A 27,195-nucleotide genomic window follows, 5' to 3' on the forward strand; every position below is an offset into this window, starting at 1 on the left:
TTTATCACGATATCCAGTTCGAACCACAATTTCCCAGCCTATGAGCGCGAAGCAACGACAGTTTTCGCTGATGTATCGAGAAAATGCATTCGCTCTAACTAGTTGTGGAGGGCTTCACTAACCGATAGGCATAACCTTTTTTTCCTGGTAATTCTCGTCCTGCATTCGTCGCAGATTGAAACGTAGAGTGACTTTTTTTCTGAGTACTTTTGGCGACTACACAGCACGTATGCATATTTCATCAGCGAAGATGAACTTCGTTAGTCGGAATGCATCCATTTATCCTATCTACTTTGATTGAATGCGCCGTCACTAATTCCGATCGGATTAAAAAGCATCTAATGACTCGTACAGGCACATAGCTATAATTAGCATAGGTTTTAATTAATATACGCTACTGTTTTCTTGAAACGCAATGAACTGGAGCAACGAATCAATCAATTAGTATTCAGAGCTACTTTTTATATGTATTGATCCCTTTTTGATTCTTGTTTGGTCGCGTGTTAGTTGGACCCGTTAGCGAAAGCTAGGATTGGTAATCCTTCTTGGACACCGTCTTGGGGAAAAACCTCTCAGAAGGTCTCGTCGGTTATTGACTGAATATGGTTGCTACTATAAACAAAACGGAATGGTGAATCACAGAGTTCACAAATTCCTTCCAAAAAGTGGGGTTTAAAACTGTCAATAAACGTGGCAAGAATGGAAGAAAGGACGTTTCTCCGGAATGTAAACTTTCTTCCAAGGGTGAAATGGTAATTGCATCAAAATGAGTAATCAGTTCGATGCTCTAGATAAATTTTCCGAACACCAAATCGAAGCAATCTTTAGCCCAGGCTTTTTGATTCAAGTAAGGAAACAAAGAATGCCGCCTATGCCGCCTTCGAAATCGCAGAGAAAGGATCGCGAACTTTTTCTCAAACATCTTGAAGAGAAGAAGTACATTTTTTTACTTATGACGACAAAACTGAACGTTTGTTCAAAGTCGTCTTGAAAGGTCTCTCAAGTGACTATAAGTGACCTGAAGAGATCAAAAATGGAATAAATGATTTACTTGGATTTTCCTCAGTCCACGTAATCATTATGAAAAAGAGAATCTGGCATTCTTCGGAAAGGAATTTCTCAAGAATATATTTAGTTCACTTTAACAAAAAAGATCTGAATAATATTAAAGCCTGATTCGCTGCTGACAAGTAATTTCTCGGCCTATCTTGATGCATGGAAAATTTCTGCAAGGAATCGATCAAGAATGCACTTTTTTCTGATCGCAGTACGCAGTTGAAAAGAAATGTCGTTTCAAATGGGAGTCGCTGTAGAAAATTTCTGCAAGGAATCGGCGAGAAATTTCTTTAGCGATTCCTTTTCAGTAGCAAATCAGGCTTAAAGCTTTAGAAATAGCAAGACTTATGTTCGATGTCCGTGTGGCATAGGAACCTTTCCAGAAACCTGGAGGAAATTTCCAGAACCGCATAGGATTCATAGCCATCGTGTCAAAATTGGGCTCACGTCACCAGTGAAGGATTATACCACAAAGTTTGTATGCGCAAATTGCGGGGGCCATCATAAGTCAAACCTTTTGGGTTGCCCTTCGCGTAGGCGAGTCGTCGAGGCTCATGCCAGGCAGATGAACGATCATGTTTTTCGTTTCCGAATTTCCCCTGGTAGGAGTATCGAATAATGCTTATTTTTCAGCTAACGATCGCTTGATTAAGATTCATACCCATCAGGTGGATAATAATCATGCTTCACAAACTAATTTTGTTCCGTCCGGTTAGCCGTTCGAATCTTTTAATTTCCAATAGATCTACGCAAAGAAAATCCTATGCCGATATCGTAGCAGGTAATTTAAACTCCTCTCATTTTCATACTACGAGTAACCGTTCTAATTGTTTCAAATCAAATGGAAAAACCCCTGCCGCCACAGGAATCGTCTATTCCGCCTCTTCGTCTACCGGAAATCCTAACTGAAAATCAACAGATAACATATCTATTTCAAGTAATGCGTCACCCATTGATTTTAATTTGCTAACTGAACAATTGAATCTAATGATTGATGAAATGTTCAAAAACCACTACTATGAGTGATGCAGTTCAAGTCGGTGTAAAATTTACTAATCAAATTGTTATTGTATTACGTTTTTCTAACAGCTAATAACATACATATAGCAGTTATTACTGAAACTTATTGGAAACCTGAATCCAAATTCAAAAGGAATCCAAACTTTTTGTTTATCGTAATGATAGACTTGATGGGGCATGTGGGGGAGTTGCAGTCATCATTCATAGGCGTATAAAACATCATCTGTTTACGTCATTTCAAGCTAAAGTTTTCGAAACTTAAAGTTTTTCTGTAGGAACACAGCTTGGTAAATATACTTTCATAGCTGCCTATTTGCCTTTTCAATGCTCTGGACAGCTAGTTAATATGCTCCAAATTGACTTGCGAAAATTGACTCGCAATAAGTCAAAATTTGTTGTCATTAGTGAGTTTAATGCCAAACATCGGTCGTGGAATAATTCTCAAAGTAACTTCCGAGAATCTTGTACAGGTACTCGGGTATCCCCAGACGCAGGAGCGCATCAGCAATAGCCGCCCAACTGGCACTATTAAATGCGTTCCTTACATCCAGAGTCACTACTGCGCAGTAGCTAATACCCCTCCTCTTACGCTGGAGTGCTATCTCATCGGTTTTCTTAACCGTCAGAATAGCGTCTACGGTGGACCTCCCTTTCCGGAAGCCGAACTGGTTGCCTGAGAGACCATTTACACCCTCGGTGTACCTCGACAATCTGTTGAGGGTGATCTTCTCGAGCACCTTCCCCACCGTGTCAATCAAGCATATTGGTCTATACGCCGACGGGTCACCGAGTGGTTTCCCCGCCTTTGGCAATAGTACCAGGCTCTGCCTCTTCCACATATCTGGAAATACTCCCTCGTCCAGGCATATCTGCATAGCAGATCTGAACATACCGGGAGCCTCCAAAATTGCGACTTTGAGGGCCAGGTTTGGAACTCCGTCCGGACCTGGTGCCTTTCCCATGCTTAGGGATTTTGCAATCCCTACAAGTTCCTCATCAGTTACTCTATCCTCATCGCCAGCCCCAATCCCCGGCTGTCCTACAAAAGGAGACCATGGGCTAGGGTTGTGGCGCGGAAAGAGCCCCTCGATGATCCCCTCCAGCATCTGTGGAGATTGCTCCGTAGGAGCAATTGCACCTCTTGTCTTCGCCATAACGATCCTGTAGGCATCACCCCACGGGTTCGCGTTGGCACTCTGACAGAGTCCCTCAAAGCAGGCCTTTTTGCTTGCCCTTATATCGGACTTCAGCGCGACTTTGGCAGCGGTGAACACCGCCCGTCGTTCTTCACGCTCCTGCTTGGTACGTGCTCGCTGCATCCGCCTCCTGGCCCGTAGGCAGGCACGTCGCAGGTTCGCAATTGCTTGAGTCCACCAGTACGTCGGTGGTCTCCCATTTCTAGGGTGGACTTTCCTAGGCATGGTCACATCGCATGCACGCGAAAGCACCGCTACCAGTTCGTCCCCGCTTAGGCCGAGTAGGTTACGCTCACGACGGAGCACCTCCCTAAGTACTTCGTTATTGAATACGATGTCTTCCATCTACGAGGGCTTGGCCTTGACCTAACCGCTTCCCCTACGCGCTGCCTGCTGTTGTTATAGTCGATACTGTAGCGAACCGCCAGGTGGTCGCTGTGAGTGTACACCAACTCCTGGACGGGGTATTTACCCGTCGTCCATATCGCCACCATTTTTCCGGATCCCTCCACGACCCAGTTGCCGTTGCCGGCGGGTACTCGGTATGGGTCCGATATGATGGCCATGTTCGTCCCCCACTCAGTAACTGCCTGGTACAGCATGATATTACCCGATCTTCTCTAAGGTTACTCGTACCCCGGCCAGTACCACGAGGAGGTAGGGATAGGAGTTGCTGGGCAAGAGGCTAAGGACCACACACCAAATTGTGTATATTGTGTATATTTTATTCTGTAGGTACGCGAGGTACAAATGGTACGGCATGCCCAGCCATTTACCGTGCCCGGCCTATCTTGATGCATGGAAAATTTCTGCACGGAATCGATCAAGAATGCACTTTTTTTCTGATTGCAGAACGCAATTGAAAAGAAATGTCAGTTCAAATGGAAGTCACTGTAGAAAATTTCTGCAAGGAATCAGCCAGAAATTTCTTTAGCGATTCCTCTTCAGTAGCAAACCAGGCTTAAGGTGTGAACTACTGAGATAGGTGCTATTGTGCGTTCCTGCTCGGATAGCTAATATGGCCTTCTATGCTTGAGACTACGAGGCTTTGAGTTCATAAGGATTATATTTTTATTTTATTTTATTTTATTGGTGTACAATGTACTCACACCTTCCATAATAAACCGGGGGTTTTGGAGTTAGGGAAGTTGGCAACGCAACATCTTTGACCTGGGGTTCTTTAAGTTTTGCTTCTACTCAAAGTCAAAAGACATGGAATCAGTCATACATATACCGGTAGTGAAGTGTTTTGTTTAAGGATTTGGAAAAGGAGGGATTATGTGTGCTGTGTTGTAAATAGCTGTGTGGAACAAATTTGTTATTAGTCAAATAATTAGTTAATCTGATTTACCTCAATTAGCAATAAGAAAGATTAAAGAAAAAATATACTTATTGTTTTCTCGGCCATTACGCTACCATGATAAAAGATATCGTACCTCTCCGATGAATTGTTCCTCGTAGTAATGGCGGGTTAGATATGAACAAAGGATAAGGAGCGAAGATATGTTAGTGATTGTTGCATGCTTTATTGAAGTATTGGCCTACACTGAAGTCATATAAAATTGGCTCTTTAAATTCCTAGGATAACAATACTTGAAACTGATTATAAACTACAAAAAATAAATCCGAAAGAGCGAAAACCTTAATGTTTCAATGTAGGACAATCCAGCTTAATTGCATTTGAGAAGTTCTTGGTGCTATTCTCACAGAAAGGTTCGACAGATGTAGATAAAAGATCATAAGAATGAAATTAGCAACTGTTAATTTGAATAGTTATGCTCAGGGTCGATTATTTATAGAACTTTTTAGATAAGTATAAGTAAAGCGTGAACGTGAAGTAGAGTATTGTTTGATCCTTCGACCTGGTTGCTTGCTCTTGCGGGGGCGAGCGACGAACACTTTTTCGGCGTTCAATGCGTTTATCGAGTAATATCGCGTATCTGGTTAGGCGCATTAATTTTAAATTATATACTTATCGTTTACCAAAACGAATCCTTTACCCAACCCAGACAACCAAAATGTACGTATAACGCAATCACCTGGAGGCTCTATATGTGCAAAATTTCACTTACAAGATGTTGCGAAACGGCCTTCTACGTACAAAAGTGGAGGCGATATGCGTGCATATATTATGTGATGAATAATAACATACAATGCGAGTGTATAAATATTCTACAGAACTATCCTGCAATATTATGCGACTTAACTTATGATAACAAATGATGATTTGACAGCTGCTACGAATTGGTCCGACTTACTTTGTACGTGTGTACGGGACGAAACAAAATGTACAAATGAACTCAGAAAAGAAGTGTTTTATGCGAGGAAACTCATCAATCTGACGAGTTTATCCACGGTGTTTAGCGAGTTTGATGTAATTAGTATGAATAACCGAGTTGTAACGTGAACTTTCATGCGATTTCTGGTTGTCTGGGAACCCTTTCCCATATCCAAACTCCCAGTGTCTACTTGTGGAAGTGCAGAGAACTCCTCGGCTTCTATAAAGCAAGTAACACGTCAACATTTCCCTCCCATCCCCAAATTGACCTGCATTCGGACGCAGCCGGCGCCGTTATTGTTTGTTATAATAATGAGAGCACCAGTACTTACACATTGAGGATGCTACTGATCCCGAGTAGTGTCTGTTGGTTCCCTGTGTAAGTACAGCTGTTCTTGCAATAACGGAGTAGCATCTGCGGGCGGTCAATCATGCTCATGCTCAGTAAAGCGTGAACGTGAAGTAATTGTTGTGTTTCGGGATCCGCCGAAACAGTGAAAACCGTGGTTTTGACTAACTTAACCAGAGCTAATTTTATTACGTCTTCACCTGAGACGAGACTCGCGAAGACGGTCTTCTTTTTCTGCGATTGCTGAGTTTGTTCTTATTCCACTTTATGTTTATACCAATCATGCGCAAGCCATTCAAACCCCCACATGAACCTCTCAGCAAAAAATGATTGCGTTCGCATCACACCGAATCATAACTAGCCTTTTAAATGCAATTTTATGTCAGCAAACGTTGTAAACATTAGAAATAACTAATTTTGTGTTTAGATTTATCATCAACTTTGGAAAAACTGCTCCGCCGACTAAGGTTTTTAATAGGTAACTGGGTGTAATACGCCCCAACGGGGCAATACGCCCCTCTTCATTTTCACGGGATTGAGGCTTCTTTCACACATAAATATGATTACATATCTTGAATACTCGCGAAAAAATGATGTTGCGCATATATGTTCTTTGAAAAGTATAAACAATCAATAGAAATTCTAAAAATATCGAAAATCAGGTTTTTGGTTTAAAAATTTGCTTTTTATAAGCGAGCCTCAGGGGGGACGAAGCTCATTCTTTACTATTGTACTTAATACAAAAACTTTTACCGGAAGACGACTGCTAATGGACCCTTTTAAGATTAGCAGGTGGTGGAATTCTCCTTGGAAACATTTCTATAACGCTGTGGACGTTTTGTCTACGGGAGGGGCATATTGCCCGGGTTGTTTTGAAACGTAAACATTGGGACCGTTTACAAAAAAACATCTTATATACTTTTTTAAAGCAACCTGGAAGGGCAACCTGGAAGGAGAAAGTTGCGTTCAGAGCATGGCCAACTAAGTAAGCAACACATTGACATAGAAAACTATAGAAGTGATGCATTTGCTACTGCGATAGAGCAGTTTTTCCTTAAGGGGGGGCGTATTACACCTTTTTACCTTAACAGTTTATTTTGAATCCAATACTTTTCACTTTTTCAGCCATGAAAACGGTGGGCTGCATTTGACGTTTCGTGACAGCGGAATCTGGGCTGCATATGACGTTGATATTTTTCCTCTTCGCGAGTCTCTCTCAGGTCTTCACTAATCTACGGTTAACGGCAAAAGAGACCGAGTTATGCTCGCTCGGGCAACGCGCAGGTTGCTATGATTTGAAATCTGTTGCTAATGGTAACGATTCGAAATTCAAATTTTGCACGGTGTGCTGCGATCACACCTAACAGTAATGACCTTCCATCCCATTTTCAAGTGCTCACCACAAGCACAACACTTCATTCTGGCACTTTAGAACGTTCATGACGTAACTTCTACACACAAGAAATCTGCCTCGACCGCGTTGGCAGAACGCGCGTATACCCATTTATGAACCGAAGGACAGTGCTTTGAGTTCCTAAGGATTATCGGACAACTAGTATTTAAAAATCATACTCGAATTTAAATTGTAATGGAGCGCTATAATGAATTTAATCACACATGACATTTATCCATGCTTACTGAAGTAAGTCTGGGATCCCTTGGGATCCGGTTTGATCGTATCGGCGTTGGATTTCGGGTCCCAATTGGCTGGACAAACCTCTCCGTGCTTCTCCACGAACTGGAACGCCTTAATGAGTCGCAACGTTTCATCAACGGATCGTCCCACGGGCAGATCGTTGATGGTAATTTGCCTAACGACTCCGTTTGGATCGATAATGAACAAACCCCGCAGCGAGATTCCTGCTTCCTCCAGCAGCACACCGTAATCGGCGGAGATCTTCTTGGTCAAATCGGCCAGCAGCGGATATTCCATCTTTCCGAGGCCTCCCTGCTTACGAGGGGTGTTAACCCAAGCTAAATGCGAAAAATGCGAATCCACCGATACGCCGACCACTTCGGTGTTCAGGTCCCGGAACTCCTGAATCCTATCGCTGAATGCGATGATCTCCGTTGGGCAAACAAAAGTGCTGCAAAATATAATATAAATAGTTTTAGTGAGAAAATGCTTGACTAGTTTATTTGTAAAGAAATTGATTACCTAGATGATATCAAGGTTAGAGAGTCAAAGAATAAAAACTGTTTGAAAAGTTTCATCGCAATTTTACAGTCAGTTTAAGATCCAGCTTCAATAAAGAAACAACTAATTTTCAAACAAGCCTTCATCAATATCTTACACCAGTTGATTTATCTTCTAAAAGGCTATATCATTGAAACGCTGTTATTAAGGATCACCCTAATTACCTGTATAACTTTCATTCCAGGCTTTTTTTCGAACATTTTTTTTTTCTGGGCACCCTAATCCAGTTTCGATTTTGATTAAGATTCGCTAATTGGAAATCAACCTCCAAGCAGAAGAAAGAACTGACTGGACGTCATTAAAAAAAATCAACTTACAAGTCCAACGGATAGAAGAACAGGACCAGATACTTTCCCTTGAAGTCATCCAGCTTGATGTCCTTGAAATCGTTGTTGACAACAGCTGTTCCGCTAAATGCCGGCGCCGGTTTCTGGACTTGAGCGACGCAAAGGGACCTTGCTGGTAAACAAAAATCGATACAATTACAATACATCTTTAGAATAAAAGCAATTACCCACCGGTATGGATGAAATTCCGTTGGATTGTTCCGGCCTTTGCTACTTTCGCCAGCTGCGGAATCTGCAATGATATGGGCCAAAAACCAAAAACACATTACATAATCCAGCCCGGTCTTTGAGTTTGAATTTTGTCAGGACATTGGTTTCTACTTACGTTGCGGAACATGGTTTTGGCAATGAAAGACATCTTGGCAAATTAAGCTGGAACAATCACGATGGAATTATTGGGAAAAATACGTACAAAACCCTCAATAAATAAGTATAATGCAACACTCGCAGACACGACGAAACAACAGTCGACCGACCGAACAAACACGCTTCTTATTCTTCGTCTTTTTTCTGGCCAACTGACATCTCATTCCTCACACGCTAAGTTGAGTTTACCCAGAAACTGGTAGTTTATTTACTCAAATTCTGGACAAACGTTTGAAAAGGGCTCAACGACATTTTTAGCAACAGAATAGTAATTGCCTGAGAGAGACTCGCGAAGAGGAAAAATATCAACGTCATATGCAGCCCAGATTCCCCTCTCACGAAACGTCAAATGCAGCCCACCGTTTTTATGGCTAAAAAAGTGAAAAGTATTGTGTTCAAAGTAAACTATTATTAAAAACCTCAGTCGACGGAGCAGTTTTTTCCAAAGTTGCTGATAAATCTAAGCAGAAGATTAATTATTTCTAATGTCTGCTACGTTTGCTGGCATGAAATTTCACTCAAACGGCTATTTATGATTCAATGTGATGCAAACTCAATCAATTTTTGCTGAGAGGTTCATGTGAGGATTTGAACAGCATGCGCATAATTGGTATAAACACAAAGTGGAATAAGAAAAACCTCAGCAATCACAGAAAAAGAAGACTGTCTTCGCGAGTCTCGTCTCAGGTAATTGCCTATCTCAATACGCTTCCAATCGCAAAACGCAACATACTGTTAGCCATCTATACTTTGGTAGCGCAACTAGTCAGATGATGATAGATTTGATTTTTCACGCATCCATCACATGCCGCTGTGGGGAAAAAATATGTTTTATTTTCCTGATATAAGACGGTTCACAGTGAAACAGTTAGGCGGAAAAGGTAGGAATATCCATTCTCTATGTTCTACATACGTAAGTTTTTTTTGTATTGTTGCACTACTTTCATAAAAATTGAGATCCGGCTGGTAGGAGCACTAGTTTGAGGTTGGAAAACCAGGATATGTGAGGTTAATTTCATTGGAACTTTCGCCTGAGCGATTTTTGTGCTTGAAATAAACACGCTTCGAGACATTCTCCGCTGTCCCTAAAAATACCATTGGGTAGATAAATGAATTCTCTACCATTGGATCTCATTCAATTTCATACATAAGTGAAGTGAGCGGTGAAAATAAATGTTTTGTTCCGAATAATTTGAAACCATGAATGAGTTTGACATTGCTCTCGTCAACCATCATCATGACGACAGCAGCACACCCCACCGGACGAATTGTCGTATTGGGAGCGAATAGCAATAGCCTGATTCGCTGCTGACAAGTAATTTCTTGGCCTATCTTGATGCATGGAAAATTCCTGCAAGGAATCGATCAAGGAAGCGCTTTTTTCTGATCGCAGTACGCAGTTGAAAAGAGATGTCAGTTCAAACGGGAGTCGCTGTAGAAAATGTCTGCAAGGAATCGACGATAAATTTATTTAGCGATTCCTGTCCAGCAGCAAATCAGGCCAATGCATGGAAAATTTATTGCAAGAAATTGTCAAGAAAAGCAATTTTCTTTGATCGCAGTACGCAGTTGAAAAAAAAAAGTCATTTCAAATGGAGCTCACTGTAGAAAATTTCTTAACCATTTCTTCCGCAGATTTTTTTTTAATTTATTTTTTCTTGAGCGTAACAGCATACTTGTGCTTAGTATGCACCTGAAACGTAAAGCGCTCAAGTAAAATTTCTCATTTTTACCAAAGTAATTTTGACAGCTGATCCAGTATAGGCCTTTTCATGTGACAGGTCCGTCTATGCATTTGTTTACATCGGTGGAGGAACGGTGCAAACACGAGGCTGTCATTTTCATAGAAGAACTGTCAAAGAGCTTCCCGATCAGCTGATTTGGAACGTCATGTGAAAAGGCCTATGAGCGAAGTGTCACTTTTACATGCGGAATAATTGAGCGGCACATTTTTCCGTAAGGAAAAGTGACAGCTCCATTTGATTTGTACGGCAGACGTTACCGACGTTATGAAATCAGCTCTACTTCTCAGCAGCGTACAGCTCAAGTAATTTTGTAATTTTGTTTAATTTTAGAGTCTGACGGCGGTCGTACGCCCTCAAGCTTGGAATAAATTGTTCCTATTGGAACATGCCCTTACTTGTGGGTAGCAACTTTCGTTGTAAATGTACCCCCATTTAGGTAATCTGGCACTAACGTGTATGCTCAACTGTCAGAGTGACAGTCGTAAACCTGGAAGTAAACAAAGTGGCATCATTTTCTTCACAGAAACTTCTTGAAATCGGTACGGAGTCCTCGGCATCAGCTTGTTCTAGTTTTTATCCATTTCGCTCCAGCAAATCTCCACAAAATGCCGAAGTATTACTGCGATTATTGCGACACGTATCTGACGCACGATTCGCCCAGCGTCCGCAAAACGCATTGCACCGGTAGGAAGCACAAGGACAACGTGAAATTCTACTACCAGAAGTGGATGGAGGAACAGGCCCAACATTTGATCGATGCGACAACAGCCGCTTTCAAGGCCGGAAAGATCGCCCAGAATCCGTTCTCTGCCGGGCCTCCGAAGCCGAATGTGGCCATCCCGCCGCCCTCGATGGGAATGCCTGCCCGACCGGGGATGATTCCAGGAATGCCTGCCGGAGCACCTCCACTGCTAATGGGCCCCGGACCGATGGGAATGCGCCCTCCCATGATGATGCCAATGGGTAAGTTGTTCACCTTGCTTTGATTTGCGGATCCCCTCAATTAAATGCATGCTTCTTTTTTCTTCTAGGCATGCCCCCAATGGGAATGGGAATGCGACCTCCAATGATGAATGGACCTCCTCCACAAATGAACCAGAAGGTGTAAGTTCAAACTATTGGTTAATGTTCATTGTGGGTGATTTTTCGTCGTGTCCAACTGGTGTGTTACAAATCTACAATTAATATATAAGTTTACTTAAATTGCAATATTTCACAATTAAGTTTCCGTGGTGTGATCACAAGTCCTTATATAAATTACAACTTATTACCTAAATCAGGGAGTCAATCGTCAAATGAAAAGGTAGAGTCCAAGCTTTCATTTGAGGAGTAGGTATCTCAAAGATACTTTTTTTTTAGATAATGTTCCTCCACCGTAAACATTATACCTGGCTTTCTGTCAGGCTTCTGTTTGTTCGCATGGTTCTTGTCGGAACTATTTATCGTTTTTATTATTTTTTTTCTTATAATTTTGGCTTTTTTAGCTTATAATTTTGGCAGTGTTTAGTTAAGCCTATAAGACAATAATATTTATAATTCTGGTAAATTTTACCAATCCATTGAAACTTCTGATCATATTGAACAGTTCGTGAGCGAAATTTTATTAGTTCGTAAACAAAATTATTGATAAACAATATATTATTTTCAAGATGAAGGTGCGGGGCAAAATTAGCCATCTAGATTTAAGCAAAACAAACGATGTTTTGAACATAAAAATGCATTAACTAAATATACCAGATTACTTTTTTTACTGCATAGTCATCTTTATGCACCATTACAAGTGGAACACTTTGCTAGAAAATACTTTGAACCAAGTATCGCAATTTAGTACTAGTATACCATGGTCTGTTTACCATGTATTATGTATCTTTCAAAAATAAGCCGATAGAATCAATAATTCCAAGCAAAGCTAATACAATTCCCTTTCCAATAAAGTACTCTTCACCACTAACTCTTCTCTATACTGTTTTAAATAAAAATCATTTGATTGAATGAGGTAGCTCATACTGCCCCATATGGTTGGTGACCACGTAGAAAAACATGGTTTTCCAAAAAGTTCCTGAAATAATTTGTAATTATCGACGTAACAAGGAAGATAGCATTTCACAGTACAAGTCACTTGCGTTTAAACCATAATTTTTGCTGTTTTGCTATGCATTCCATGACGTTTTCCTTAGGCGACCCATATTGCCCCGATCACCCCTACATTCAATTTTCAAGAGCACTATTCTGGAAATCCATAATGTGCTCAGCTCTGACAATTTTATCAATTGGTCACCACCAACACGTGACTAATAGTGTAGGACAAAATTTAAATTCTCGCTCCAGCCACTTTTTGGATTGCATTTAGGTCCCATAACAACTGTGCAAAATTCAGCTCGATCGGAGAAACTATATTTTAGCGCCAGCCGTTCAAAGTTTTATGGGATTTACTATGGGAAAACTTACTTTTGCAAAGAAAAATCGCCAGAGGTCGCCCATTAACCTCCATAAAAATTGTTGGAGTGCGACATGTCAAGCAATCCCCTAACGTAATTTGAATTATATCCACCACTATAGTAGGCTATGCTTTTTTGAATTTTACTGCGTCGTGAATAAACTCTTTCTTTTTCGTTTCAACCTTCAGACAAAGTAGTTCGTTCTTCGGCTCACTTCCATTTTCCAATAAAAATTTTGAACACAGACCTCGATAGGTATTTTTACGATGAAGAATATTACCTAAGACCGCGAAATAATCCGACACTTATGAAAAAAAGTTTTTCAATGAAAACCTATTGGCAAGACGACGTTGATTAACACGTAAAGGAATAACAATAATAACAAAATTCCGTTGGTCATTTTTTTCGATAGTTAGTTGTAATAATTGTCCAGCATGTCGTCCAGACATTTTTGGCACTACGTCTTCACTAGGACATAACCAGCTTTTCCATTCAGTGCTCTATGCTCTCTCTTTCTAATAGTTATCAAATACCATATATGGCCACTCGTGGCGCTCGCATCACTTTTATTCGAGTTTGACGTTTGCTCACTACCGACACCTAGTTCGAGGTTGGCCAAATGCAGTATTTCTAGCATTGGGCATAAATGTTCACGTGACTATGTTTTAAATTGATAATTGTACTAGCTGTTACGCCTGTTTGTCTGTGATAATACAGTGACAACAAGTTTAACTTTTCGAAACCTTATGATTAATATTTTTATATTTCGCTTTTTTAGGTATCACAACACTGATCGGCGATATCATCGATAACATTTCTTTTTAATAATTTTTATTATTGAACAGTTGAATTCAATGTTCTCTCTATTTCGATTATTTGTATTTCAAAAAGATTTAAATAAACGAAAGTGAACTTCAAAAACATGTTTTAGTAGTATTTATGAAAGGATGGAAAGCTCAACCACAGATAAGAAGTCGTGATATTCTACACACTTGATCGGTAGCCAACAGCACGAGTAGTAGCGAGCGCGCAACGTGCATTCTTAGGTATGCAAGTTCAGATAATTAGAGAAAGTGTGCGTTTTGACACGACCACAGCAGCACTAGGGTAATGGACCCATCGGCATATTCTTCGGTGTGGGTTAGCACCTATGTCGCATGGTGATATGATTTTTCATAAGACGCAGTTCACGGATGTTTCATGCAGTAATTGCACAAATTAGGCCACATAATTTCGTCGTCTTGTTTCAAACGTAGCAACACAGAAAATAAGCACGTGGAGTCCTATGTTGTATCGTATCACGAAACTTGTTGACTGATAGGGTAGCTGCATAGTACTGCCAGCAGCTAGACGAGCAGTTGGGAAGAATCGACGTTTCTGGAGATGTCAACAGCCTGTGGGACCCTATCCATGAAACTGGATCACAACGGCGCGTGCACTGGTTGGCACTGGTCAACAAAGAAGACGAAACGACTGGTTCGATGAAGATTGACAGAAGTGAAGAATGTCGCCAGAAGCAGTATGCTTGTGGTCCAGGCTTGATAATTCTCCTCAACATCATCAGAGTTCGGTGACATACACCTAGAGCAGCGTGCTGCCTTTGCCTCTTTGCGAGGGAGTGTAAAATTGCTAAGCAGAGAGGCAACGAAAATTGAGCGAGGAAGATGCAGCACAAAACACACCCGAGTAAAATTCCATCAAAAATGATTGCCATCACAACTCCCCGAGGGCATTTTTTTGCACTCTAATTCACTTGAGGATCTGTGTTGAAAATTTTGAGTTCAATTTTTTATCCTCAGAAAAACGGCAAAATCGCCTCCTCTTTGCCTCGCAGAGGAGTTTCTATCAAGCCTCGGTACTCGGCAGAACAGAGAGCGGTACAAGGCAGCGAGTGTCTAAGAAAAGCGAAAGTGTGGTAGCTGAAGCTTAAGATAGCATGAACCAGTGCCCGCCCTGTGCAATGATCGAGAAGAGAATTTGCTGACCATGACGGCGATGGCTGCCATGTGGAAGGGATATTTTCAGCAGTTGTTGATCGGTGAAAATGTAAATGTAGCGAGAAGCAGGGTGAACATTGATGATGACGATCAAGCTGTGGACCCACCGACCATAGGAGAGATTGAAAAGTCTGTCAGCGAGCAGTAATGCTAATGTAATGCTTCTGGAAAGGACGAGATTTCGGTTGAGCTTCTCAAACACGAAAATGAGCAGCTTTAACAGTCGATCCACCGAAAACTACTGAAGATATGTGAGGGTGAAGAAATGCCTGCCGTCTGGTTGGATGGCCTCATACGCACAGCTATCAAAAATGTTTGGCAACACTGGCAAATGGAGCAGTTGTAGTAACATAGTGCTGGCGCAATAATACTCGAATTATGCAATAATTACCCATGTAAAAACTGATGTGCAGTGCACAAATAATCGATAACCAACCTATTCAATCGTAAACTGTGATATTCTTTCCCAATAATTCTTCTGTGGTGTAAAAAAACTCGGAATTGCTGTCTGTCTGAGGACTGGTGATATAATCTATGCGTCATCATCACTACACTTTAATTAGTTTTAGTATATTTTTTCTGTAATATGTAAAAGTAAAACTTATTGTTACCATGACGCACTCCATAATAACCTTTGTGGCAATTATAAGATTTATATCTTACGCTGCTTGTGAAAAATGCAGTAAATAAATAAATATCTCTCCAGAAATATCGTGGTTTATGACCAACCCCTTGACCATACTGTGGAGCCGTTTATAAATTGCGTGTTCATTTTAGGGACAGGGTCTGTTCAAAGGTTACGGTTCATGTAAATAAAAATTTGAAGAGTTGACCACAAGAAGAAGTACCAAAAATATAATCATGTGTTTTATGAAGGGCCCTTGCAGGCAATGTCGTAGCGTGCGGTTAGCCAGGTTGGCAACCGCCAAGGGCGTTAGCCTTGAAAGTTGCAACGCTACGGCTTTGCTTGCAGGCTATTATGTTTCATGTTTACAATATAAATTTTTAGATCAAAGGGCTCTCCATCAACCACGTGGCCTTTTTTAATTTGTATATGGACAAAAGGCTACGACTAAGAAGAAGAACTACTATTTTAGAGGGTTAACTTAAGCGCTCGCACCGCGCACCGGCAATTTTCAGCAGACCTGAAATGTGCAAGATTTTACCATGTCTGTAGTCGAAATTAGATTGTTGAAAATTATGTCTGTCAAATGCACCAGTAGAGGTAGTCGGGGCGGTTTGGCCAATGGGGTGGAATGAGCACCCTTTGAAAACTACATAAATTCTTAAAATTTTATCTGAAATAACATGCAACCACAGACAAACAGACGTAACACTTATAACAAATCTCGATCAAAATCATAGTCACGAGGACATGTACGCCCAATGCTGTGCGTTTGGCCGACAGGCCAACAGATGGCGGTAGTGTGTAAACGTCAAACACGAACAAAAACGATGCGAGCGCTGCGGGTGGCGGATTGGCCACCTACCATATTTTTGAATCGACCGTTAAAAAGGTGGTCGATGGACAATGATGAGAGTGTGACGTCTGTTTGTCTGTGATGCAACCCTTAAGCTGATAAGGACATGAAGCAATAGGCATATTATAAGTCAGCGTTTAAAACTTAAAGAAAAAGAAATAAATGATGTTCGAAAAAACTGCCCATATTGCCCCGAATGGCTCTTTCAAATTTCATCCAACAGAATGATGAGGTTTGATTGTAGGAATGTTCTTAAAAAAATAATCTTCTTACACGAAGTGTTTATGAATACTAATAACTTTCAAGTGTAGTAAAACAAATAATTGTATTTTATGTTTATATGAGATAATTTTACAACCAAAAATAGGGTGCTCATATCACCCCATCGGTAAAAAATCGACTCAAATAATGACAAATTTTGAAAAATCATTCACTCATTCGTGAACTTTATAAGACAACGGAAATCATGCTGATCTAGCAGGGTGTCTACTCATTTACAGAAATAAAATTCCCGGATATTTCCAGATTTTGAAAAATAATTCCAGGTTTAAGAAATGCTCTAAAATACATAAATGACGAATGATTGAATTTTGGTGACTGAAAATTTATTTTCAATTATAGGTAGTTTGGCTTCGAAACACTTAAAATATTTTAAAAATATTCTTTACTTAATGTTTGAATCCTCTGAGCAGAATCTCAATAGAGAAACTTAAAAGTAGATGGAGTCCCGATATTTTTTTAAGTCCGCTCCTAAATATTTATCTTTGACAGATACGCGTATTACGACTACCACTTGCAGTCTTCTTCAGTGAAATATTCTATTTGATCTTGAAAGAAAAATAACCTTTCCATTAAAATGGGATTCAGATTTATCGATCACCAGCGACGTACCCAGAATATTTCTCTGGAGGGCGTTTTTTTATTTTTTTTCCTTGTTGATATCTTCGGGAATACTGTAAATTTCTTGCACTTATTACTCGAAAGATCTCTTCAAGAGTTTGTTTTATGAATTTTACGAACTTTCTCATTAAAACTAGACTCCTGCATCTACAACGACACGTTTTTTTTTTTGATACAAATAATGGTTTTAGTTCGAAAGATTATCATATTGGTTGGGTCTGTATTATGGCGTAGAAATTACTTCGAAGATTCAATCAGAAATCCCTTCAAGGATTGTTTTAGACATTTTGGAAGGAAGTCCTAAGGTCTTCAGAAAATTATCCATTGAGTCATTCATTGATTGCTCTAATTAATAATAATAATAATATTAATTAATAATTCATTGATTACTCCTAATTTTTTGATAGAAGAAATCCCAAGGAAATCTTTAAATATTTTCTCTAGTTTATTCATCCAAGGTTGTCTCCAGGACAGGCATTGCAGAATTCGCTCTCTTTTGATTTTGGATCGACAATGTATCGCAAGTTGTAACAAGTCTGATAAATAGGAGCAGCGGACAAAAGCTCCAAATGGAGAGCGTATCAATTTGATACTCTCCCCCAGATCTGATCAAAGTTGTAGCACTATACGATAAACAGTCTCTCAAAAAGTGCTGTATGTTATGATAGTTACAGAGAGCGATACGTGAGAGATTCTCTCAATTTTCTCAGGATTCAATCCCTGCTCCAGGAAAACATCTAGACAATTTTTCAGATTCGTTTGCATCAATTTTTGAAAAATCCGTTTGGAATTTCTAAAGAAAATCCTAGAGTAATCTCTGAAACTTATGTGAGTTTTAAGTATGCCTTGATAATTAAATGTACAACAAAGCTTTTTGCGAAAATTCGGATAAAATCCCTGAAGAAATTTATCAATAAATGATCGGAGAAAAACTGTAATAATTGCTGTAGTATTAAGGTTCCACACCAGACCCCAAATGAAGTTTTGAAGAGTCCATGTAGAACAGTGTTTCCCAAACTTTTTTGACTTTCGCCCCCCTGAGGCCAATACATTTTTGGAATCGCCCCCCTGATATGTTTTAAAAATATTTGTATTAGACGCTCTACTTTGCTAAAATTAAGACCAATATATTATCATAAGTAATCAAAGATTGATTAAGTTATCAAGTTTACTGATGTAAAAATGCTAAACATATGTGGTTTTAAAGCAAGATCTATCTGCAGATCTGCGTAATATAATTAAGATATATTTTCTTAAATTTCAATAAACAATCGTTTTTTTTTTTTCAAATGATATACTGATAAGCAGTTCATAACAGCAAACAACCCTAGTGTATTACATGCTACTGACCCAGTTTTTACGGCACTAAATGAATTTCGAAACTTATTAATTTGATTGGGAATTTTGTGAAATACATGTTTGACCATTTCAAAACTACAAAACTTAAAAAAGAACATTGGTAAACCAAAAAAATAACTTTCCACTAGCAATGCAATGTAAGAACATTTGTTTAAAAGAAATGTATTTTTTCTTAAAACCTGGATGTTTTTATCCGATAATTCTTCAAATCTATTTTTATTTGCATGATTAACGTCTTCGGTAATAATTAGTTTCAACTTTGGCACCTGATCTTTGCGAACAATATTTTTAGATTTTTGTTTCATAGTTTGTGCTATAAGTAACTAACAAGTTTTGTCGAAAACTTTGCTTGTGAGGACCCGCTGATAATCATAACATTAGCTGCCCATTTCTGAAGCACTTTTATTAATTAAACATCAATTTATTCAGTTCAAATACTTGAACTAATATCTAAAAATGTTCAATAATTAAATGAAAAAAATTGATCACTTTAAAAACACTTTCAAAATATCTCAGACTACAAATATATAATATAGTTTTCAATACGTTATGTTTTGGGAAAATTTCAGTCCCCAATTCATAATTCATAGCGAATTTTAGCACTTATGCATAAATAACTGAATGCTTTACAAACATTTATTCTGTATCCAAGTTTTGTCAATCCTGATTGTGAAAGAAAAAATTAAAAGGTACAAACAAATAGAGAGAAAGATTTAGATGTGGAATTTTCAGATTATTAGAATATTTTCTCCTATCAAATTGAGTATCTTATCCAAATGATTCGTAGTTTTCAGTTTCTCCCACTTTCGCCCCCTTTTTAGTATTTTCGCCCCCCAAATTTCATTTTACAAATTTTCGCCCCCTGGACCTGAAAATCGCCCCCAGGGGGGCGAATTCGCCCACTTTGGGAATCACTGATGTAGAATAAGAAATTGTATTTGAAAAATTATTAATGAAGTGTTTGAACTGCAGCAATAATATTTTGATTAAATGATGCAGAATTTTTTAGAAGAACATAATGATAAATCACAAGTGGAATTTATCGAAGATTTTTTTTTAATTCATCGAATAATGCCTTTAAAGCAATTCCGGAGAGCTATTGTGGAGATTTTTTCAAATAATCTTCATACACATTTCTGGATCAAATGAAAAATAAAAGGCCTAGGAATTATTGTAATTTCTTGGATGATATTTTTCAAAAACTCTGGAATATACCTTTGTGGAAGAACTTTTATATGACCTATCCTAGAGATCACTTGGAGAATTTGACGAAGAATCAGTGGAAAAACATCTGGAGGAAATCCTGAGATTTTTATTCCTCAGAATAATCTCCATGAAATTTACTTGCTCTAGGATTTTCTGGACCAAATTCTGAAGAAACTCCTCTAAGCATCCATTGATGAATTACTGGTGGCATCTTTGGTGGAGTTCCTGAAAGTATTCCAGAAGGAATCTCTACAGAAATAGTCACATAATAGTCTCTGAATGCTTTTCTGGCCTCTAGAACGTTGCACTAGAACTCCGACCACTACCTGGTGATGGTGAAACTGCGCCCAAAACTATTCGTCATCAATGATGTACGGTACCGACGCCCGCCCCGGTACAATCTCAAGCGGCTGAAACAACCGGATGTCGCCAATGCGTATGCGCAGCATCTTGAGGCAGCGTTGCCGGATGAGGGCGAGCTCGATAGGGCCCCTCTTGAGGACTGCTGGAGGACAGTCAAAGCAGCCATTAACGACGCTGCCGAAAGCATTGTCGGATATGTGGAACGGAGCTCAAGAAATGATTGGTTCGACGAGGAGTGCCAGGAGGTTTTAGAGGAGAAGAATGCAGCGAGGGCTGCAATGCTGCAGCATGGTACGCGGCAAATCGTGGAACGATACAGATTGAAGCGGAAACAGCAAACCCGCCTATTCCGGGACAAAAAGCGCCGCCTGGAAGAGGTGGAATGCCAAGAGATGGAGTTGCTGTACCGTTCTCAAGAAACGCGGAAGTTCTATCAGAAGCTCAACACATCCCGCAAAGGCTTCGTGCCGCGAGCTGAGATGTGCCGAGATGGGAGCATCTTGACGGACGGACGCGAGGTGATCGAAAGGTGGAAGCAGCACTACGATGAACACCTGAATGGCGCAGAGAACACAGGCACAGAAGGTCAGGACAACGAAGGCAGTGATGAGAAAAGTACTGGAGCAAACATTTACCGCCTCTACATTTACATCTTTCTACACGACCATCAAAATCCAAAGCAAACCATGACCGTTCAAAACCAAAAAATGTCACGGCTCTTCAAAACTGTAATCTTCTTCTTCCTAACGTTTTTTAACCCCGAATGCGAAATGACTCAAGCACAGTGGTGACACGATTTTTACGGTTTTCGGGGTTTTGCATTTTTGCTCGATAAAGGTAGCATGAAATTGAACTTGTTTATATGTATCGCAACGTAATGATTGTGTTCTTTCTGTTAGAGCTAATAGATTTCAATTAGTTGAAAACACTAGCGAAATATTAGCGATTGAATGATTTAACACTTTTTTCAATCATTCACCTTGGAATGGCTGCCCGAAAACGGTCATAGTGGAGAGACAAAAACAGTCAAGCAGTGTGTGAACCGTTGGCAGCGCAACGCTTGATGCTATTGATGCTGCTGCTGCTTTGTGTTTTGGTTAAATGGCAGAATCGATGAACTGTGGTGAATTGTGGTCACAGTTCCCAAGACTGGTCGATGGCTACGTCAGCACAGCGGACAGCGGAAACCAACCAGCTCCCACGATGGGAGAAGTTAAGGATGCCATTCAACAGCTCAAGAACAACAAGGCCGCTGGCAAGGATGGTATCGGAGCCAAACTCATCAAGATGGGCCCGGACAGGTTGGCCGCTTGTCTGCATCGGCTGATAGTCAGAATCTGGGAAACGGAACAACTTTTTTTTTTAATTTATTAAAGAGGCTTTAAAATACAATTCATTCGCCTCTGCCAACGGAACAACTACCGGAGGAGTGGAAGCAAGGCGTTGCCCTATCTACAAAAAGGGCGACAAACTGGAGTGTGAAAATTATCGTGCAATCATCATCCTAAACGCCGCCTACAAAGTGCTATCCCAGAGTCTCTTCCGTCGTCTATCACCTATAGCAAACGAGTTCGTGGGAAGTTATCAAGCAGGTTTCATCGACGACCGCTCAACAACGGACCAGATCGTTTCCGTGCGGCAAATTCTCCAGAAATGCCGAGAGTACCAGGTCCCTACGCACCATTTGTTCATCGATTTCAAGGCGGCATACGATAGTATCGACCGCGTAAGCTATGGAAAATCATGGACGAGAACAGCTTTCCCGGGAAGCTCACAAGATTGATCAGAGCAACGATGAACGGTGTGCAAAACTGCGTGAAGATCTCGGGCGAACACTCCAGTTCGTTCGAGTCTCGGTGGGGACTACGACAGGGCGATGGACTTTCGTGCCTGTTGTTCAATATTGCGCTTGAAGGTGTTATGCGGAGAGCCGGACTTAACAGTCGAGGCACGATTTTCACGAGATCCGGACAATTTGTTTGCTTCGCGGACGACATGGATATTATTGGGAGAAAATTTGAAACGGTGGCAGATTTGTTCACCCGTCTAAAACGCGAAGCAACAAGAGTCGGGTTAATGGCGAATGCGTCGAAAACATGCTGGTTGTCGGAACTGAGCGCGACAGGACCCGCCTAGGTAGCAGTGTTACGATAGACGGAGATACCTTCGAGGTGGTGGACAAGTTCGTCTACCTTGGATCCTTGTTGACGGCTGACAACAATGTTAGTGGGAAAATACGAAGGCGCATCATCAGCGGAAGTCGTGCCTACTATGGGCTCCAGAAGAAACTGCGGTCAAGAAAAATTCACCCCCGCACCAAATGTACGTTGTACAAAACGCTCATAAGACCGATAGTCCTTACGGGCATGAGGCGTGGACTATGCCTGAGGAGGACTTGCAAGCTCTTGGGGTTTTCGAACGCCGAGTGCTAAGAACGATCTTCGGCGGCGTACAGGAGAACGGCGTGTGGCGGCGAAGGATGAACGACGAGCTCGCTCAACTCTACGGCGAACCCAGTATCGTGAAGCTAAAGCTGGAAGGATACGCTGGGCAGGGCATGTTGCAAGAATGCCAGGTGCACCAGGACCTGGAGAGCGTGGGTCACAGTCAAGGATGGAGAGAAGCGGACATGAACCGAGTAAATTGGCGAATTATTGTTGGCGAGGCTTTATCAAGATAATTGATGTAAAGCCAAATAACTGAACTGAACGTTGCACTAGAATGAATTACAAATAGACTAACCCTCTTTTTCCCACGACTTTGATCGACTATTACCTTATATATATTTTTTTTTGCATACAACAATGTTTTAAGTGCTCTAATTTTGTTCAAATCAGTTTTTTTTCATATTTGAATAGTAATTTGATTGTTTATGAATAATTTTACTGTTGAAACAGTAAGTCAAATTTTGGAATAATCTGAGGAGTATTGAATGATTTCTTGTAACTTATAAATAATATTCATCTGGTTCGTCGAAAATTAATGGAGCTCTGTAACCATGGGGGTTAAGACAAAAAAGTGACTTTGGAGACCATTTTGATTAAAATGTTTTTTTTTTAACCTTGACCAAAAGTAGAATTTGTTTAGAGACATGCATTGAAATAGTGATCAAAACTCTTGAAAGAGACCTACTTATCTGATTATGTACTATTCGTACCTTTTGTAATTTTTACTCTTTTCCTACAAAATTTATTATTTCATATGCTCATGAAAGACACCCAACTAGAACTGGGAAATATCCTTGCCTTTACCAACTTGGCAATCTTAGGTCCTGCTTCCTTTTTTAGATAAGTTTTATTCGGAATAAATATAGATCACTAAAAATTAAAATACTGAACATCTCAAGTAGCATTTTAATAGCGGTGCAGCCGAAAATTGTTTTCATTGAAAGGATTTTGGGTTACAAAAAGGACATATTCTTCTAGTGGCGCGGGAAGTGGGTAGGACAGGTAGGACATGTACTACGCACAAAAACACCTGGGTAGGACATTCAAAGGATTGTCTTACCCATGATTCAACAAAAAAAAAGAGCAGTATTGGTATATTTGTGTTAAATTTGTTTAATAAAATTTACTTATTAAGAATATTCATTTTTTCTAATGTGAATATTAACAGAAGTTGATCCAATGAATTATACTAAAGACAGAACTGGTTGTAGTTTTTTTTTAGATACTTGGTCTCTGTTTTGATGCAAGTCTCTGAGAAGGCTCTATTTTTAATGGAAAGTCTCTAAAGTATCTGTTTTAACCATAATGGTCTCAGACTTCTCTTCTTTACATATTCTACTTGCATAGAATTCTGATGAAATTTCAAGTCTTAGATTTTTCGTAGAAAAGCTTCAGGAATTATCAAAGTGATTTTTTTAGAATACTTTCATGGTCTCCTACAGGGATTTCTCCAGAAATTCTTGTAGAGATTTCTCAACCAATTCTATAATAAAATATTCCGGCATTTGTTCAAAGGATACTTAGAAGAATTTCTCCAGAATTTGCTCCAGGTAATCCTAGAGAACTACGAAGCTACTACTTGCGGTAATTTCCTTAGGTATTACTTTGATTTTTTGTTTCCAAAACTATCCTAGAATTTCCTCCAGATATTTTCCAGATTTTTCTTCAATTTGAAAATTTCTCACGAATTTATTTTTCAGAAAATTAAATTTCCCTGGAGACATTTCTGGAAAAATCTTGAAAAAAAAAAATTAAAAATCTTACTTAAGAAAACCTCAAAGAATTAATGTATAAATCTTAGAAGGAATCTTTGAAGCAATAGCTAAACGTTTCTTTAGAGAAATCCCTAGTTGAAATCTTATTTAAATCCTAAAAGACAATCGCCTCTCACGCCGAGGACCTGGGATCGAATCCCATCCCCGACATAGTCACTTATGACGTAAAAAGTTATAGTGACGACTTCCTTCGGAAGGGAAGTAAAGCCGTTGGTCCCGAGATGAACTAGCCTAGGGCTAAAAATCTCGTTAATAAAGTCAAACCAACCAACCTAAAAGACAATTTTAAAGGAAAACCCCTAGAAATTTTTGGAGAAGTTATTGGTTTAATTATAAAAGACGTTTTGACTGGGAATTTTGGATGATGTCCCAGGAAAATCGATGGATGAATCACTGTATAAAATCTTAGAGGAGTTAGGACTTTCTTGAAAAAATTCTCAAAGAATTTTTGGAGGAATTCCATTTCTGCGATTTGCCTTGGTAAAATTCAGGTTGAATTCTTGAGGTATCCTAAACAAAATACTTGGAGAATTTTTCCCCTCAGCAACTTTGTTATTTTTTTAACTTCACTGTGTACACAAAATTTTCTAACGTTTGTCCTACCCATGATTTCAAATGTGGACGCGCCTCTTTATTCTACCATGCATAACTGTTTCGCAATAATTTCCCTGAGTGTAATCGGAATTCCCTGAGAATTCCAGGTTTTTTCCAGGTTGAATAAAATTCCCTGATAATTCCAGGTTTTTCCAGGTAGTAGACACCCTGTCTAGTGTATTCATCTAAAAATTGTTGGAAATCTTGCAAAAATCCGAAGATTCCATAATATTTTCAGCATTTTTATCGACTTTTCCTTAAGGTGGTCAAACTGCCCCACTTTCCCGTAATGTTTCGGGATGTACCGGAAACATAGTAAATTGGTTCGAAATGACATGGTAGTTTCAAGAATAGGCGTAATCAGCTATAATAGTAAGTTTTATCACAGAATTTTTCCGGTGTATGCTTGTGTGATAACTATACCTTCTTATGAGTATCCTATCGATATGGTGCCCGTAAACAATTCAATTTCCAAAGGTATGGAAAAAATCATTCCTTATACCTATATATAAATCAGGTAAGAAATCGGACATTCGAAATTATAGCGGTATTGCTATCATGTAATGTATTCCAAAACTTTTCAAATCAATTGTAAATAAAAATATGTTTGCCCAAATAAAAAATCGTATAACAAACGCTCAACACGGATTTTTCAAAGGTTGTTCGACCTCTACGAACCTTCTGGAATTTGTAAGTTACTCGCTGAGTGCATTGGATAAAAGTTACTTCGTAGAAGCTCTTTACACTGACTTTAGTAAAGCATTTGATAAACTTGATATTCCACTGTTGACTTTCAAGCTTGAAAAAATGGGAATCGAAATGAGTCTCAAGTGGATCAAGTCCTATTTAAATGACCGTCAGCAAATAGTAAAATTCAATGGGAAAAGATCAAATCCAATACATGTTACATCTGGAGTACCTCAAGGCTCACACTTAGGCCCTCTTCTTTTTATTTTATATGTTAATGACGTTTCTTATATTCTAAACAAACTGAGGGTCTTTATACAGTATTGGACAAAACATTTGCAACTTTTTCGATTTTCCATACAAAATAACCAACTTTGGTAAGCTAGATCTCAGTTATTTATCGTCCGATTTGAATGAAATTTTCACAGAACATCAGATATAACTTGAATTTTAACATATATTTTTGAGTGATTTTTCCAATCACGGGTTTATAAATTATAACGGTTTATCTAAAGTGCAATTTTCGACGAAAAATTCAAAACTATTTATCTCAAAATCTGATAGCCCTACACAAAATCTGTCTTCAGCAAACTTGTTCACTTCGTTAAAATCTACAACTTTGCTGAAGATACCATGAAGCTATTCCTTCACTATGTTTAGTTATGTAATTTATAAAAAATCGTCAAAAAATTGACTTTAGTCAAACCGTTACTGCTTTTGAACTTGTGATTGGAAAAATTACTCAAAAATATATGTTAAAATTCAAGTTATGTCTGATGTTCTGCCAAAATTTCATTCAAATCGGTCTATAAATAACTGAGATATAGCTTACCAAAGTTGGTCATTTTGTATGGAAAATCGAAAAAGTTGCAAATGTTTTGTCCAATACTGTATATGCTGACGACATGAAGCTATTTTTAGAAATAAAGAATGATGACGATCATAATGTTTTTTAAAAATGAGATACAAATTTTCTACACGTGGTGCTGCAAAAGTTTATTGGAATTGAATATAAAAAAATGTAACCTCATAAGTTATAGTAGAAAACGAACCACACTAAATATTTCTATTGTTTTAGGATACGAACATGTAAAAAATGTGATAAAATAAGAGACTTAGGAATTATTTTAGACTCAAAACTATCATTTGTAGATCACTATAATGCAATAATTCATAGAGCAGGAAACATGCTCAATTTCATAAAACGATTTGGCCAACACTTTCGTGATCCTTACACATTAAAAATACTTTCACCTCACACGCCGCGCAGAATAAGCACAGATATCTCCTCCCAGGATGATGCAAATCGGAATCATTCCGGTGATTACACATATTGCCTCCGACGATATTGTTCTGTATGCGCTTGCTACGCTAATGGCCATGAGTCGGAATGT

General features: G+C 39.3%; 2 protein-coding genes across 2 annotated transcripts; one reads left to right on the forward strand and one right to left on the reverse strand.

Moving 5' to 3' along the window:
- Positions 1-7,471: 7,471 nt before the first annotated feature.
- Positions 7,472-8,970, reverse strand: LOC5578147 (peroxiredoxin-2). The gene is made up of 4 exons (XM_001663668.3): positions 8,769-8,970; positions 8,615-8,675; positions 8,414-8,555; positions 7,472-7,986 (listed from the first exon to the last, which is right to left on the reverse strand). The coding sequence occupies exons 1-4, from the start codon at positions 8,799-8,801 to the stop codon at positions 7,524-7,526; spliced, it is 699 nt and encodes a 232-aa protein (XP_001663718.1). The 5' UTR covers positions 8,802-8,970; the 3' UTR covers positions 7,472-7,523.
- A 2,050-nt stretch (positions 8,971-11,020) lies between these two features.
- LOC5578146 (U1 small nuclear ribonucleoprotein C) lies at positions 11,021-13,913 on the forward strand. The gene is made up of 3 exons (XM_001663667.2): positions 11,021-11,517; positions 11,586-11,658; positions 13,771-13,913. The coding sequence occupies exons 1-3, from the start codon at positions 11,160-11,162 to the stop codon at positions 13,802-13,804; spliced, it is 465 nt and encodes a 154-aa protein (XP_001663717.1). The 5' UTR covers positions 11,021-11,159; the 3' UTR covers positions 13,805-13,913.
- The last annotated feature ends 13,282 nt before the right edge of the window (positions 13,914-27,195 follow it).

The sequence above is a fragment of the Aedes aegypti genome, chromosome 1 (assembly GCF_002204515.2).
Source record: "Aedes aegypti strain LVP_AGWG chromosome 1, AaegL5.0 Primary Assembly, whole genome shotgun sequence".
Taxonomy (NCBI): domain Eukaryota; kingdom Metazoa; phylum Arthropoda; class Insecta; order Diptera; family Culicidae; genus Aedes; species Aedes aegypti.

Excerpts from the sequence above, each read along its gene's own strand:
- LOC5578147 (XM_001663668.3), bottom strand. The coding sequence starts at position 8,801 with ATGTCTTTCATTGCCAAAACCATGTTCCGCAAC. Across the intron at positions 8,676-8,768 it reads CCAAAACCATGTTCCGCAAC|ATTCCGCAGCTGGCGAAAGT; the intron begins GTAAGTAGAAAC and ends ATATCATTGCAG. Across the intron at positions 8,556-8,614 it reads ACGGAATTTCATCCATACCG|CAAGGTCCCTTTGCGTCGCT; the intron begins GTGGGTAATTGC and ends TTTGTTTACCAG.
- LOC5578146 (XM_001663667.2), top strand. The coding sequence starts at position 11,160 with ATGCCGAAGTATTACTGCGATTATTGCGACACGTATCTGACGCACGAT. Across the intron at positions 11,518-11,585 it reads TCCCATGATGATGCCAATGG|GCATGCCCCCAATGGGAATG; the intron begins GTAAGTTGTTCA and ends TTTTTCTTCTAG. Across the intron at positions 11,659-13,770 it reads CCACAAATGAACCAGAAGGT|GTATCACAACACTGATCGGC; the intron begins GTAAGTTCAAAC and ends TCGCTTTTTTAG.